This window comes from Panonychus citri, unplaced genomic scaffold (assembly GCF_014898815.1).
Source record: "Panonychus citri isolate SS breed McGregor unplaced genomic scaffold, ASM1489881v1 Contig00136, whole genome shotgun sequence".
NCBI lineage: Eukaryota > Metazoa > Arthropoda > Arachnida > Trombidiformes > Tetranychidae > Panonychus > Panonychus citri.
The window spans coordinates 475,382-491,419 of record NW_026515541.1 but is presented as its reverse complement, the minus strand read 5'-3'; the positions used below and the strand labels follow the sequence as shown (position 1 = coordinate 491,419).

The following is a 16,038-nucleotide window of genomic DNA, read 5'->3' as shown; positions in this document are numbered from 1 at the left end:
ATTTCACTATTAACCTAATCAATCATTTTCTAATTTTTTCATTGATTCGCACAGTTATCAGTTAGCTTAATCGTATTGGAAAATAAATGAACAAATGAAATTTTTCAAGGTGATAAATAGATTTCCAAACACCCATTGAGTTTTGTTTTTATTAATAATTATGAAATTTTAACAATTTAATGAGCATTGAAAGTTTGAGGAAGGAATTAAAGTTGATGATGAGCAATCAAGATAAGAAAAAAAAACTTTACAGTTAATCATTTTTCCTAAATGATTGTTAGTCAAGAGTAAATTTGATGTTGATCTAACTTAGTTTCTTTAGCTTGATGATACAAATTGAGATGATAGTTGATTGTTGTTGTTTTCTATTGATTTAATTACTTTTCACTTTTCCATTATCAACGTTATTATTTCGACCAGCGAAAGTTTTCATCATTGAAAGTCCACCCAACAAGGAATAAAGATAAAAGCCAGTTTTTGCTGGAATTATGGTTTTGATAGTATTCATGAAGTAGAAAAATCTTGGTAAAACAATAAGGAATTGATCAGTTCTATAAGCTTCAATGATCTTATCCGCAGCATAATCAGGTTTCAACATTGGAATAACCTTGTCATGAACCCCCTGGAACATTCCAGTGTCGATGAAATAAGGGCAAACTGAGGTAACTTTGATTCCATCATAACCATCGGTGGCAAGTTCCAAGAAAAGAGCCTCTTGTAACATGTAAGCAGCAGCTTTGGAAGCAGAGTAATCAGTTAATCGATCTGAACCAACAAAAGAAGCAACTGAAGCCATGGTGATGATGTGACCTTTATTTTTCTCCATCATTCCAGGAAGAAAAGCTTTGTTTATCCAGAAATGAGAGAAAACATTGACTTCAAATGTCTTCAAAATGGCTTCATCGGACAATTCAAGGATCGGTTTACCAGAGACAATACCAGCATTGTTGATCACCACTGAAACTGTACCAACATCTTGTTTAATTTTCTCAGCAGTTGAATAAACTTTGTTCCTATCGGAAATATCGACAACATAACATTTACACTTTCCACCGATTCTGGTAACCTCTCGACCAGTTTCTTGAAGCCGATGCTCATCAATATCCCAGAGAACCAGAGATTCCACTTCATTGGCAAGTTTAAGAGCTAAAAGTCTACCAATTCCGTTTCCTGCTCCAGTGATTAGAACAACATCTTTAGAGATATCCTTAAGTCGTAATTGTCGAGGGACAAAGAACAAAATAATCGCTTCAATCCAATGGTAGAAAGCAAGACCAAGAGTTTTAAGAACATCCATTCTTGAAGAAGAAGATGAAGACACAATTGAACACAGAGAAAAAAAAGAAAACAGAATAACAATTAAAACGATGAAGGGAAGCAAACAGAATGAGAAACGAGATGTGAAGATCAACAAGATCTCTCACTAACCCAGCCCATGAAATTCTCAACAATAGATAATCACAGGGTTATCGATGGATAAACAAGTAGAAATGGAAAAGAAAACAAGAAAAAAAAAGGATTAACCGAATATGAGAAGTTGAATGATGGAGAAGAGAAAAGAAAATGAGAAAAAATGAAAGAAAAGAACAAAAAATCACATTGAGAGAGAAAAGAAAAACAAATGTCTAAATGATTAAATTTCTAGAAAGAGAGAGAAACAATCGATCAATTAGTAAATCAACTTACTTATTAAGGTAATTAAACAACGAGAGATGATTGTGATAAAGTAAATAAATTAAATATCCGATTGGGAAAAAGCCACAACTCAATTGGAAAGGTAAGTGTTTTGTTTGACTGAAATGTAAACAAAAAGGTAACTAGTTAATTGTTGCCATCACAAAGGATCCAACAATTTGAATGGAAAAGTTGAATCTGAATGATGATTAAAATGAAACAATCTAATTCAAGGTAATTTAGTTAATTTAACAGAAACTTGAAACTGTATAATTAAAAGTGAAAACAAAAGACAATGTGGTTTTCATTGACTGCAAGATGAAAAGTGAGTTGATGACAATTTGGGCGTCTCTTCAATTCATTAGCATAATTTAACTACAATTAACTTTAATCTCATTCTAAATTAGTGTGGATTAACAATAAATCATTTAATTTGCAAGAGAGGTGAAAATAAAAACAATAACAAACCTTTGAGGTGATTGGAAGGGTCGATCAGCTGATTCTCGAGAAAAACAAACTTTTTGATTGAAAAAGTTATCAAATTAGTTGATTGTTTGAGATTAATTAAAGTTGGAGTTGATTGACACAATCAACAAATTAATCAATGGGAATTTTTCGTTTTTTTTCACTTATCTTTTTTTTCCAGTGAACAATCAAAACTAACAATTAACTAACAATTAACTTCTCTCCATTTTCCTTCAATGCCGATCCGAATCATTTGAATTAAACAATCAAAACAAATCATGAATCCGTAAATAATTGTTTGTTAATTATCATGATTATGAAATATGAAGCTAATCAATTGACAACAATTAGAAATCTATTATGGAAAATTGATCGTAAAAAATTAAACGAGGAAGCTCTGGATTACAATTTCGTTGATTTCTCAAATCAATCAAATTAAAGGTAATTCAAGGTTATCAAATTAAATTACATTTCTAATTGTTATTGAAGATTAAATTACCGAACAATTAATTTAATATTCACCAGGATTCTAAGACGATGAAAACGATTCTCGATTATCCAGATTAATCTTTTCTCCAGATTACGAAGATTAAGTTAATCGAACAACAAATTAATTCGTTTCTCTAACTACAACAATTAAATTAAATTCGAATGTTACTTTTTCCTCTTCGATTTTTTTTTCTTTTTTCCGTGATTAGGACAAGTTCTAAATTCCTAGTTAGAGATACATTCGAATGTGTTAATTGTCATTAAATTCAGTTCGAAGTTTGGTCTTGACGGAAATTCGGACTAATCTTAATCCGATATTCTTTGGCATTAAAATTGATTAAATTGATGACGAATTGATTGTAGACAATCAATGTTATTGATCCGATTGGACTCAACTGATTAGCAGAACAACAATTAATTTGAAACATCACAATTAAAGTTCAACAATTTAACGAAGTAAATTTAATTTCCTAATTGTTAATTACTAATGAAAATGAGAGTTGATCCTTAATCGTGTTTTAATTGTTAATTGTATTCTTTATGATGAAAATTAACCTTGACACAAATTCAACTTATTGTTAATGAAATAATTTGTTAATTGTGCCTCCGGGTATGGGTCAAGAATTGATCATCAATTGAAAATTAAATATCCTAATAGTTAACTAATTAGATCGCTAATCATGGTCATAGGAAATTGAATGACAATCAATTTTAGATAATTATGATTAGTGTAATAAAATTAATCTTTTAAATGTGAAAATGAAATCATAACTTTTTTCACTTTCATAACAATCAAGGTTGATTATGATTAACGAATTAACAAATTAACTCAATTGTGCATAATAAAAACAGTTCAAGGTTTAATTGTCATCACAATTTAAGATGATTATCAACATTTGATTGAAATGATTAACAGTTTTCATTAATCAACATTGTCTAGTTATCGTTTAATTGTTGTCCCAACAATTAGAATGTTTCAATTTAACAATATTGTAAAATGATACGAAACTTAATTGGTTCAGGATTTAATTTATTCTTAAAATTTGTATACGAATAATTAATTAACATGTAATATGATTATTTATATAGAAAAATATGACTCAATTAGAGGAAGAATTAAGATTAATTGTTGGACGATTAATGATTAATAAAACAATTTTGATGGTAATTAAATCAAAGGTACATAATAATGGCAATGGTGAAAACTGGTTAACTGTAAGAATTAAATTGTTCACATTTGGTTCATGATTATATTGATCTAATGATAAACATCAATATAGTTTCATTAGTTTTTATATTCAATTGTAAATATAATTAGTTGAAGGTCACTTGAGGGTTTGACTTAATGAAGAGATGAGGATGAAGATAAGGATAAGGATAATGAGGAGATTTAAGATAATCAATCCGATTAAAATGAATCTCATCTTGGAGAGAAAAAATTGGAGAGTAATTAAGACTTGGTGTTGCTTGAATTATTCGAGACTAGAAAAGTCTGATGAAATTAAGGTGAAGAGAGGGAAAGTTTTGATGAGAGCGAAAAAGTCGTGATCTGAAAAAGTGCCGAGGTTTCAATCATCGAAGTGGATAAAATTGTAAGTGACAATTAACTGATGGATGAAAAGTGATGTTGATTGTTGATCATTAGATTAAATTTGCTTCTTTTGCCATCGAATGGAAGATTGACTTTGAATCTTTGAGAAGATTTTCTGGTGAATCAAATTCGACGATTTTTCCTTTATCCATGACGATGATTCTATTATAATCCATAATTGTATTTAGACGATGAGCAATGGTTACGATGGTACAATCGGCGAACTCTTTTCGAATAGTCTGTTGAATTAGTTCATCGGTTTCAATATCGACCGCGGCTGTTGCTTCATCTAGAACAAGAACTTTTGTTTTACGAAGTAAAGCTCGAGTTAAACAAACTAATTGTTTCTGTCCAACACTTAGGTTTTCACCTCCTTCGGCGATTTCATAATTAAGACCTGATTCCAGGGAATCAACGAAACCTTTAAGGTGAGATAACTCTAATGCTTTCCAAATTTCACCATCGGTGTACTTTTCAAATGGATCAAAATTACGTCGAAAACTGCCCGAAAAAAGAACAGGATCTTGCGGGATGACAGTGAGTCGAGATCGTAAATTGTGAAGTCCTAATTGAGCGATATCCTGATTGTCAATTTCGATTCGACCACCAGTTGGTTCGATTATTCGAAACAGTGCCAATGTTAACGATGATTTACCAGCTCCAGTTCGGCCAACAATACCGACCTTTTCATTAGGCTTAATTGTACAAGATATTTCTTTCAATACCAAATCTAAACCTGGTCTATATCTGGTGCTATAGTTGTTGAAAACGATCTGACCCTTGTCAGGCCAATTTGACTGCGAACTTTTCTTGGGCAAGTCCCAAGGTGCCTGAATGTTACAGAGAAGGAGGAAGAGGAAAAAAAATGATTCCATCAAAAAGTGTTTTCAAAAAATTGACATAATTAGTTCCGAAACAAGTAATTACCTCCATAGGGGTTTTAGTATATTCTAGAACTCTTTCAATTGAGACGACGTTTGTTTCAACATCGGAAACGGCTCGAACCAACATATTCAGTACTTGGGTTACTGTTAATGCATAACTGACCGATAGTCCAGTGTAACCTGGACTTGAAATACCTCGCGACGTGACCGCAAAAACTGCTGCAAGGAAGACAATCACATTACCCAGAAATTCAAGTCGAATTGCTAACCAACGATTTGAACTTAAATTAGGAAAATAGGAAGTGTGATTCACATCAACTCTGTGGTAACACTCGCTAATGAACCTTTCATTGCAACCATAGGCTCGAATGGAAGTGGCTCCTGAAACGGTTTCCGAGAAATGGGAATAAACCGGAGATCTGGTTACAGATTCAATTCTCTTTAATTGTCGAGAGGAAGCGATGTAAAATTTCTGGAATTGTAAAAAGAGAAAAACAAATGAATATCCATATTCTAATAATCATAACAATTGCAACTAAATTTACCTGAACAAAAACATAAGCAGCACCAACCGGAATAACGACAAGCAAAAAGTAAGGTGTTTCTAAGCAAATGGCGATTATGGCCACGATAGCACGGAAACTTTGTGAGATTAACATTCGAATATTGAAAGTCAATGTAACATCAGCGACATCGATATCTTTCGTGAAACGATTTAATATACGACCTAAAGGTGTTGTATCATAAAATGACATCGGTGCTCTTATTATACGGTAAAGCATTTGCTCGTGGATAAGTTTGGCTCCTTTAAGAATTGAAAAGTTAAGGATAATACTGTTGGTCAGGGTGAATGTTGTTTCCAACAGGCCAAGGCCAAAGTAAACACCTAAACGAGTGTTTCTCAAAGTTGTATCATTGACAGAAGCGGGATCCAGCGAATCGTTACTCCATTCGGTTAACCATAGACTCGAAAGTAAGTTGAAGGTACTCGATAAACAGAATGCAATCATTACCAATAAACATGATATTAAACTACAGGCTTTCAAAAAGTCCCAATAAACGTCCCATTTAACTTTTCCGGTTTGAGCGACTTCCGTTTCAACTAAACGGAACTTTTCGTTGTTTTGTTTAGCTGAATCTGGTTCTTCACGAAGCTGTGATACACTTCGAGAGTTGTTAGACTTTCTCAAGGAAGGGCGAGATGAATTGGACATTGTTCGTCTACGAATTCCATCAGAACTTTCAGAAATTGTTTCCGATTTAATCAATGACCCTCTTTTCTGTAATTCTGGACCCATTTTCTCTTTTAATTGTTCGATGATTTCTTTGTCTTCAGCTGCCAATTCTTCATCATGATGTTCACTTACAAACTGTAGCAAGAATTGAGCGAATTCACCATCTTTGGCCAACAGTTCGGCGTAAGTTCCTTGCTCAGTGATACGTCCATCTTTAAGTACGATAATTTCATCGACTTGAGGAAGGAAAGTGACCCGATGGGTAACTAAAATTCGTGTTTTCTTTTTAAGTATTCCGTTTGGACCAATAACTTTATCGAAAAGGTGACGAGAAACATGAGCATCGACTGCACTTAAAGGATCATCCAAGAAGTAAATATCGGCATTTGAATAAACAGCTCGAGCGAGACTAACTCTCTGTTTCTGACCTCCACTCAAATTGATTCCCTTCTCACCGATTTCAGTTAAATCCCCACCGGTCAATATTTTCAAATCCTGAGACAAGGCACAAGATTCAATCACTTTATCATATTTATCTTGAATATAAGGCTGAGAAAAGGTAATATTCTGACGGACTGTAGCATTTTGAATCCACGCTGTTTGAGGGACATAAGCAATTTTACCATAGACGTTAACATAACCATCAGTCTTGTAAAGGTCACCAAGAAGAGCGGACAGTAATGATGATTTACCACTTCCAACTTGACCAACAACAGCGACTAAACTTCTATCCTTAATATCGAGAGTCATCTCGTTAAGAACTGGAGTTTCCTCTTTAGACCAACTAAAGGTTCCGTTCCTAAGGACGACGGGATTTTTTTGATTAGGTTCATGTTGAATTGTCTCCGGATCAATTTCATCGCCTTGAAGATATTTATTGATTCGTTTTATTGATATCACAAACTAGAGAAACAAAGAAATAAAAATTTAAACAATTAATATGTAAATAGACAAAGAGGTTAAAACACTTACATTAGCACCATAAGAAACTACCATAGGAAGAAGGGCCAACGGAATCCTCAGAATGTTGAATAATGATAGAGAAACAAACGCTTTATTTGCGTCTAGAATATTATTCGAATCGATTAGGACAAAGGTACAAAAACTAGCGAACGCGACCTGAAATATAAAAGAAGCACAAAGTTAATCAATCAGTTACAAAGTTAATTGTTTGTTTGATATTAGATTACTCACAAAAAAGGGTGCACACGAAAAGGCAAATACAATACCAGCCGATAATTTAGCTTGACCTCGAAGGGCCAATATCTCAACATCACGAATATTTGTCACTAGATCGCCGAAAGCTCCTTCCCAAGCATACAATTTAAGAACTTTAATTCCATTCAGAATTTCACTCATTAATTTAGTTCTCTTATCTTTCTGTGCCATCAATCGACCTTGTAAGGTTTTCAGTCTAACGGTAATAAAACCATTAATTGGAACTAAAATAATCATCACAGCAATACCAGCAAGAGAAGCGACTCCTAATTGATTCCAAAGTAAATAGAGAGCGAGAAAAATTTGAATCGGTGCCGCCCAAAGAAGATTGTAAATATTGATATAATCAACAACTCGTTGGGTATCAACAGCCATTAAATTAACAATTTCACCGGCAGTAAAATCTTTCCTTCCTGAGCTGGATAATTTTAAACTCTATAAATTAATTAGCAATAAAGAAACGATTACAATTAAGAAAATGTTACAATCGAAAATGGAAGTGCAAATCAAAGGAAATCTTACCTTTCGATAAATACTTGCAATTAACGCCGATCTCATTCGCATGGATGTTACATTAATCCAGAACTCGTATTGACCGTTAAGCATAGATTCAAGGAGTGAACAAACCGCCATTCCTAAGGCAATAACGTAACCTCGCCAATTTGGATCATCGCTGGCGACGAAGGCGATTAACTGGTCTAGAAGAAGAGGATTACCAAAGGTAAGAAAACTGGAGCATAGTTTAACTAGACCACAGCCAAGAAGTTGAGGCCAAAAGGCTTTGAAAAGTGGGAGAACGACGTTAACACTGATTATCGTCATGTCCTCGACCGTATTAACGATTCCGCTTTGATATTTCTGTTTAGTATTGAAAGTATACATGATAGCGTCTTCCAAATATCGACGGAATAGGTCATAAATTTTTTCCGTTTTATTCTCCACGGGAAGATCCCACATATCATCCTGAGTGAGCGATTTTTTGAAACCCAAATAGCCCATAGAATCATACCAACAGAAAGTGATTTGATTGAGAAAAGATGCTTTTAGAAGTGGACATTCATTCTGTTAAATTAAATTGGAAAGAATGAGAAATAAACAATTAGAATCGAGAGTATATTAGTTATGTAACATTAACACATAAGCTCATTGGGTTTCTCAGAGCAAATTCCAATTAGATTCTCAGTAAAATATCATCGATAATCATCTTGTTTCAATGTATTTGATTGTTAAGATTTCCATCTGATTAGCGAAAAATATAATTAGGGAGGAAGAGAATCAAAGAGTTTCCAATGAGTCTCTGTGCTAATGTAAGATTTGGTTACAAATGTAATGGGAGTACAAATGAACCAGAAATCAAATTACAATTAGAATGATTTGATCGGTAATTAATTACTTTGTAATCTTCACCAGCGGTAAAATACTCTCTCCGTGTATCAGCAAAACATGATAATAAAAACGAACACAAAATGGCTGGAGTCTGAATTGACTGAGATATGAAAGTAATTTTATCAATCGTCCAATACTTGTCATTCTGAAAGAGAGAGAGAGAGAGAGGGAGAGAAAATAAATTATTAATTATGATCATGTAAAAGTCCTGACTAAATTGTCGATTGTAAATCCAATTAAACTGGGCAATAAAGTCGCAATTAGAAACAAGCAAAGAAATTAAAATGATGATAATCATGAGAATGATCATCATCATCTCACTAAACCAATAAAAGATTAAATTTGGTAAACACAATAGAAAGACAATAGAAAGTAATGATAATTGTCAAGAGGCACACACACACAAACACATTGATTAATGTCATAATCAACGATTTAGTTTACATAAGATTTTACCAATTGTCTTATTAAGTGGATAAGGTAAAACAATCATATCTCCTGTTAGTATGTTTTTCATCAGTTAATATTTGCTTGCCCTTCATTCAATGAAAACATCAATAACAAAAGTAACTAAAAAAAGTTGATAGTTTTCAATCATCGATCATGATTAACAACAAATTGATGGTTTAATCAGCTACTAACCGGATCAATAACAGTGTCAATTAACGTCCAATAATAAATAGCAGAACCAATGGTCAGTAGAAGCCAAAAAATGAATAGAATACCGGAAGAGTGGACACCTTTACGACGATGAAGGAGAATTAAAGCTAAAGTTCAACCAAGCGTGGGTATGATGATGATGATGATGGCGTAATTTCGGAGACACTGTGTCAGTAACAATTTAGTTGCTCAATTGGTTAAATTAACTGATTGTTGCGGGCAGAGGAAAATCACTGTCAACACTTAACTGTTTTACTTAAATTCAACTAAATCCAAAATGGAAGCAATCAATTGGACAGCAGAGGTTACACTTAATAGTAATGCTAAAATCTGAAATGGAAATGAGGATAAAAAGTTAGTAAAGTGAAAGAGTTTGGTGACAATTGAATAGATAATTTCGGAGACACTGTGTCAGTAACAATTTAGTTGCTCAATTGGTTAAATTAACTGATTGTTGCGGGCAGAGGAAAATCACTGTCAACACTTAACTGTTTTACTTAAATTCAACAAAGTCCAGGGTAAAATTCTGGAAGGTGAACGAATCAATTTGTGTAGTACAAAAGGCGCAACAATCCAGAGGAAACCACAGGGAATCCAAGTTAACAAGGTTTGTCCAAAACATGGTGTAAATAATGGAGATGTTGTATTCCAAGTTAATTGATTATCCTGGAGAATAGAAAATAAATTAACAAAAAAAAAGAATAGAATTTGAAATTGAAATTGAAAAGGTAAATAGAACAACAAAATGAAAAGGGTATATGGAAAATAGAAGTAGAAAACAACATGGAGAAAGAGAATAGAGAAAAAGTTGAATTGATAGAAAATTCGACTTACCCAAAAATTGTGACCACAAAAATGCTCCATTCGAGTGGAATGGACAATCAGGGTTAATTAGATGACAAGAAAATTGAAACAATTACTTAATTAAAATGAAAACTGGTCAACTGAAATGAGAGGATTAGACAAGGAAAACACAACAAGGGTCACATAGGAAACACCATAGAGACCAAAAATTGAAGGAAATTGAGTGAACACTAATTGTTGTTAATCATTTACGTTGATTGCTGTTGATTGTGATTGTGAAGGAGAGTCGAAGCATCAAATAGAGAAAGGGAAGGCACCAAGTTAATTATCTGATTGTGATTAACAATCGTTTAGAAAATCATTTTTCTCTCTTTAACCCGGTGTCGTTTTTTTCTCTTCTCTCTTCTTTCCTCTTTCTCTCTTTCTTACTCTTTCTTTTCTTCTCTTTCTCTCCTTAACAGCTGATCAGTTTTTCTATTCTTTCATTTTTGTTTCTAGTTTTTCGCCTTCTTTTTGAGCTGTTTTCATAATTTCTTTCTAATTTGTTTCATATTCTTGTTAATTAACGAATTTACAATCAACCAATTGCTTCTCTAATTACGATAAAGGTATTAATTAATTGTCTAAAGGTAAGTGACAATCATCATCTCAATCACGATCTCAGTTACAAAGGAAAAACATTGAGATGATTTTGTATTTGTTTCTCTTTCTCAATTTCAATTAACTATTTAATCAATTTAATTATATTGATTTATGTTCATTCTTTATGGTGATTAGTCAATTAATCAGTTTATTTGGTTTTGATAATCTTCACAATTACAATTTGAACATATTTTCTTTAGGATTGTTAATTAGTGATTCTTTGGTTTTGTTTTCATTAAGAAAACTAAACATTCAAAAAATGTTTTGTTACAATTATGAGTCTAACTTTTAGTTAAATTGTTAATTTAATTGTTTTGATTGTTCTCTTTTACTCTGATTAGTGGTAATAAATGGGAGATTTAATTGGTTGTAATTAATTTTCATTCTAATCAAATAGACAATGATTATGATTGTCATTGATTTTTCAAGAGTTTTATCTTATTATGTTTTACTATTTTAATTAATGATTAAATTGTAATGGAAAGTAATTGAATAATCAATGATAAGACAAATTTCTAGTTCTATTTTTCTCATTGTTTTATGTATTGTTAATCATGGTAGACAATTTACCAAAGGTTAATCAATTGTTTTCTAATTTACGATCAAATTAATTCACTTTGATGTCTCAATGAAAGTTTTAATGACAAGGTTTACATTTGATTCTAATTGTGGCAAATTAAAACCAATTGTAACTTTCAGATTGTTTTACAATTCGTAGTGTTGATTGTTTAACTTTAAATGGTTAACTTGATAATTACTATTAATTTGTAAATAAAACCAATGTAAACATAATCAACTACTTGAAATAATTACATATTAACAATGAGTGTTAAGTTGTCAAGATTAATCAACAACTAAGGATTTCACTTTAATGACAAAGTTGTAAATCTTAAATTACAAGATAATAATGAAAAAATTAATTAGTTATCTCCAAACAATTAGTGTGAAAATCACAATGGACAGTAAAAAATTGATCAGATGAGTAAATGTTAACTTATTTTAGGAAACAATCACAATTGTGTTAATTGCTTCATTTCTACAAGTTAATTAAGAGGTTGTATTTGTTTTCCTCCTACAACAATCAACGATTAACATGGTTGACCACAATCAATGGTCAATGATGGAAACAATGATGAGAATATATTTTTCAAGCAAATCACAATTACGACATTACTGTAAAAGTAATGGTCAAGCAATGGTAATCATTGAGGTTACCATTAATTAAATCTTTCAGTTGATGTCTTAATTAACTTTCTTTGATTGTTTTGTCCATCAAAATTGTCATCAGGTTGGTTAACTTGAAATCAATCACCATCATGATTAGGTTATCATCTTTGCCCACTAATCAGTAATATATAAAAGCATCGGTCAGTAATCCAATTTGGTCAGTTTGTTTAGTTGCAACCATAGTTAATATTCATCTTAATTGTTTAACTAAATTACTTAGTAAATGTGTTGACTCTTTCATAGTTAAATTATCAGTTATTTGTACCAGTCAATAGTTTCATCTCCGTAGTGATTAATTGTTGCGTTTTCAATTAATCGAAATCATGAGATTATTAAGTCGATCAACATTGACCTTTGTGGTGATTTACACAATCACATTCATCTTAATGGTTCCAACAATTACAATCAGCTATAGACTTTCTCATCGAGAGGCTCGTAAGCTATTGAAATTAATTTTAACCGCTGCCGTTATTTCACCTCCGGGCATTGGGGTAGTTCCACTTCCATTGCCGATTCCACTTCCGTTTACAGTTGAAACAGTTAAACCTCCAATTGTCCATCCATTTCCTGCTCATCATCATCAGCATCATCATCATAGCCACTGGAAGAGACAAGAAAATGAAAATGAGATTTTACTCAATTAATAATTAGTGAGAAATTTAAAATAATCACTAATTGTTATTACGATATTTTCAATTGAACAAAAGTACTTACAAGTATAGTTAATTTTGTATCTTTCGATCCAAATCTATCCTAATTGTATTCGATTAATCATAATTATTACTAATTGTTCATTGATCTCCTTAAATTGCTCATTGTTTCATTGAATAAAATTAACTTTTAATCACTTTTCCAATTTGGATCCTCTTTGTAATTGTTTCTCCAAATCCGATTTCCGGGATCACATTAGTTAGTTAAATCTGTAAATGATAAGATATACAAAGATTAAATTAATAATTCTACAAGATATTGTCGTTCAAGTTTGATTGTCAAACTAAAATGACAATTTGATGACAATTAACAAAAAGTCTCAAAGTGTTACAATAACAGTAAAACGATAATTAAATGTGAAGATACAAGTTGAATGTATTTTCTGTAATTTCCTTAATAATTGTCATTAATTAAACTAATTCAATTAAGATTATTGACATTTGGATTATGATCTATCATTAGTTTGTCAGGTTTTTGATTAACAGTTTCAATCAACAAAAGGATTGTAATCACAATAATAACAATGAATGACTCTAAATATCAATTAATGGCTCAATTATGTATTGAAAAGTATCAAAGGTACGAAAAGAAATCATTAAGAAAATTAAAAAAAAAAGATGATTAATCAACTTTCACTTTCCATGTTTGATTAAAATTATTAATTAATCGTCATGTTGCTCCTTCAGTTTAAATAAAACAGGTAAACCTTTGGACAATCAATGGACAACATTGTGCGGATTAATTTGTGAACAATCAGATAGTTTTAAATTAATTTGTTTAACAACAGGAACCAAATGTGTAACTGGAAGTCCATCTAAACTGACCAATGTCCTAATTGATTGTCACGCTGAAGTTTTAGCTAAACGAGCCTTCAAACAACATTTAATGGGACTAATTGAAAAGTCTAACGGTCATCTAAATCATCTGGACAATTTAAATTGGCATCTCTTCATCTCGCAACTTCCATGTAGAGGATTTTCATCAACTTCCACTTCCTCCATCGATAGTTTCCCACCATGATAATCATATACTTTTATTGTTCCTGAAAAGAAAGAGAAAATTAGAGATAAATAATTAGTCACTAACTCATATTAAAAGTTAATTGTCAAGAATCGTCACCATCACAATATCATAATTCTTCCTTATCGATCAACAAAACGTACTCCTTTTTTTTCGTAATCAACGATCTTACGAGGAAGATTCATGTGTCGATTACGATTTTTAGGCCAGAAAAATATATTATCGCTTTTATCTTGGGCAATAATTTTTTCTGTGCTGGGAAATTTTTACAATGTTTTTGTTTTCCCAAAAGTCACAAGTTATTTAACAACAATGCAAACAATCAAAAATTCAATCAACTCAAGGTCAGAATCAATGATCAATTTGATTACGATTTTAGGTGTCTACGTATAAATGATAATTACGTTTTTTTCTAATTAGTTGATATTATTAACAGTTCCTGTCATTTCCAGTTTTCCTTTTGTTGTTATTGATAATGCAAAGGTTGATTATCTTAAATTGATAACTTTGCTTTGTTATTGAAACCCTTTGGATCTTTGGTTAATTAACCGTTAATTGCAATCCGTTTTTTCATTTCCGCAGGTTGTAATCAAGGGATATCTCGTAAACCAGGTAGAGGTGAACCTTGTTTGGACGCTTCTTGTATCGATAAAATTTTAAAATGGACTCATCTTGGTCTTCAAGGAAAACGATTAATATCATTAACTAGGAAGCCAATTAGATTGAAATCTTTAATCATTGGTAATTGTGTTGAAACCAAAGAGTTTGATCGAGAAAAAGTTGATAAAGCTTTGGCAATTAATATCGATCCAGAGAGCGAATTACAATTAGATCCAATCTTTGCAATTAACGACAATCAATGGCCTGATATTCATTTCGTTGAGACAATTAAATGTTCACCATTTATACGATTTAATCATTTGCAAGCTTGTCCTTCAGCGATTGTCTGTTGGGATGAAAATGGAGATAAATGTAAGTAGAGATACACAATTGTAGTAATTAACGTAATTAGAAATCAAAAGCTACGTCATTTGGGTTGTAAATTTCTGCTACAATCAAGTTTAATCATTTTCCAATGATTTAGGTGAGATTATCGTGGAAGGATTAAAACAAGGTGTTAACAAGAAGAGAGCGGCTTCTAATCCATCAAGGATTAGCCGGTTGGGTTTAGAGAATCGGTTTAATCAGCTGATTGAAAAGATTTGTGATTTAAAATTTTCTGAGTGGAAACTATGAAATAATCTGATTTTTTTTACTTGTGATGAAATCGTAATCATTAAATGATTATAATAAAGTTTATTACATTAGTGATTATCGAGAGATTGTAATTTCACCATTGAATGAACATAATTATTATCGAGATGCTGATTAATCTAATGAAGATGCTAATTGTCGAGTTGAGACATTTAGTAAACAATTTCCCTTTCATTTAATTGTTTACCTCATGATTGTGTTTACCTGATTTTTTGAGATGATAAAAAGGAAAACTAAATGAGAGAAAATTATAATTGTAATTGTAATTGCTCTAATGAGATCGTCAGGAAATTAAAACTGGTTACAATCAGCTTGTAATCAACCAGAATCAACATTCAATACAGATAATAATTAACTGAATAGCATGTGATGGTTATTTTACAATCAAGCTCGTTGATATGTGGCCGCCATCTTAGATGATTGGGTGTATATGAAACTGTATTAGAAAACCTTAATTAGTTACTAATAATGAAAGAAAATTAATTGATTACAAGTAAAGTTTAGTGAAAAAAACTTATTCGATTGACAGTTAATCAAGTTACAATTAGAGATTAATCAGAAATAATTTTTATCGACTTGCTCTCATCTAACTTGATATTCCTGGACAATTAACTTTTTTTTTATCCCCAGGTTCCTATAGAAACTGATTAATTAGTTAAATCCCTTGTCAACGAATTGATTAGTAAGAGAAATGAAGATGATAATTAACCTTTTAATTCAATGTATCATCTTTGTATTGAGATGAAATCAATGAACACATCATCAAGTCTTAATCAAC

The 16,038-nt window shown here is 31.7% G+C and overlaps 3 protein-coding genes across 4 annotated transcripts; 1 reads left to right on the top strand and 2 right to left on the bottom strand.

The window, feature by feature from the left end:
* Positions 1-100: 100 nt before the first annotated feature.
* LOC128392350 (short-chain dehydrogenase/reductase family 16C member 6-like) lies at positions 101-2,335 on the bottom strand. Of its 2 annotated transcripts, none has more exons than XM_053352366.1 (2): positions 2,143-2,335; positions 101-1,298 (listed from the first exon to the last, which is right to left on the bottom strand). In XM_053352366.1, the coding sequence occupies exon 2, from the start codon at positions 1,295-1,297 to the stop codon at positions 374-376; it is 924 nt and encodes a 307-aa protein (XP_053208341.1). In that variant the 5' UTR covers position 1,298; positions 2,143-2,335; the 3' UTR covers positions 101-373. The 2 variants fall into 2 exon arrangements, with proteins under 2 accessions (XP_053208341.1, XP_053208340.1); XM_053352365.1 differs by lacking the exon at positions 2,143-2,335 and adding an exon at positions 1,687-2,105.
* A 1,302-nt stretch (positions 2,336-3,637) lies between these two features.
* Positions 3,638-10,818, bottom strand: LOC128392368 (multidrug resistance-associated protein 1-like). The gene is given in 11 exon segments (XM_053352386.1): positions 3,638-5,049; positions 5,147-5,575; positions 5,649-7,241; positions 7,311-7,457; positions 7,533-7,991; positions 8,079-8,618; positions 8,950-9,087; positions 9,585-9,767; positions 9,837-9,932; positions 10,092-10,268; positions 10,437-10,818. Coding segments are annotated over 11 exon segments (4,572 nt in total). The 5' UTR covers positions 10,467-10,818; the 3' UTR covers positions 3,638-4,269.
* Positions 10,819-12,970: 2,152 nt separating this feature from the next.
* On the top strand, positions 12,971-15,242 carry LOC128392456 (tRNA-specific adenosine deaminase 1-like). Its single transcript, XM_053352484.1, has 4 exons — positions 12,971-13,565; positions 13,673-13,992; positions 14,553-14,978; positions 15,091-15,242. Exons 1-4 carry the CDS (start codon positions 13,510-13,512, stop codon positions 15,240-15,242), a joined length of 954 nt encoding a protein of 317 aa, XP_053208459.1. The 5' UTR covers positions 12,971-13,509.
* The last annotated feature ends 796 nt before the right edge of the window (positions 15,243-16,038 follow it).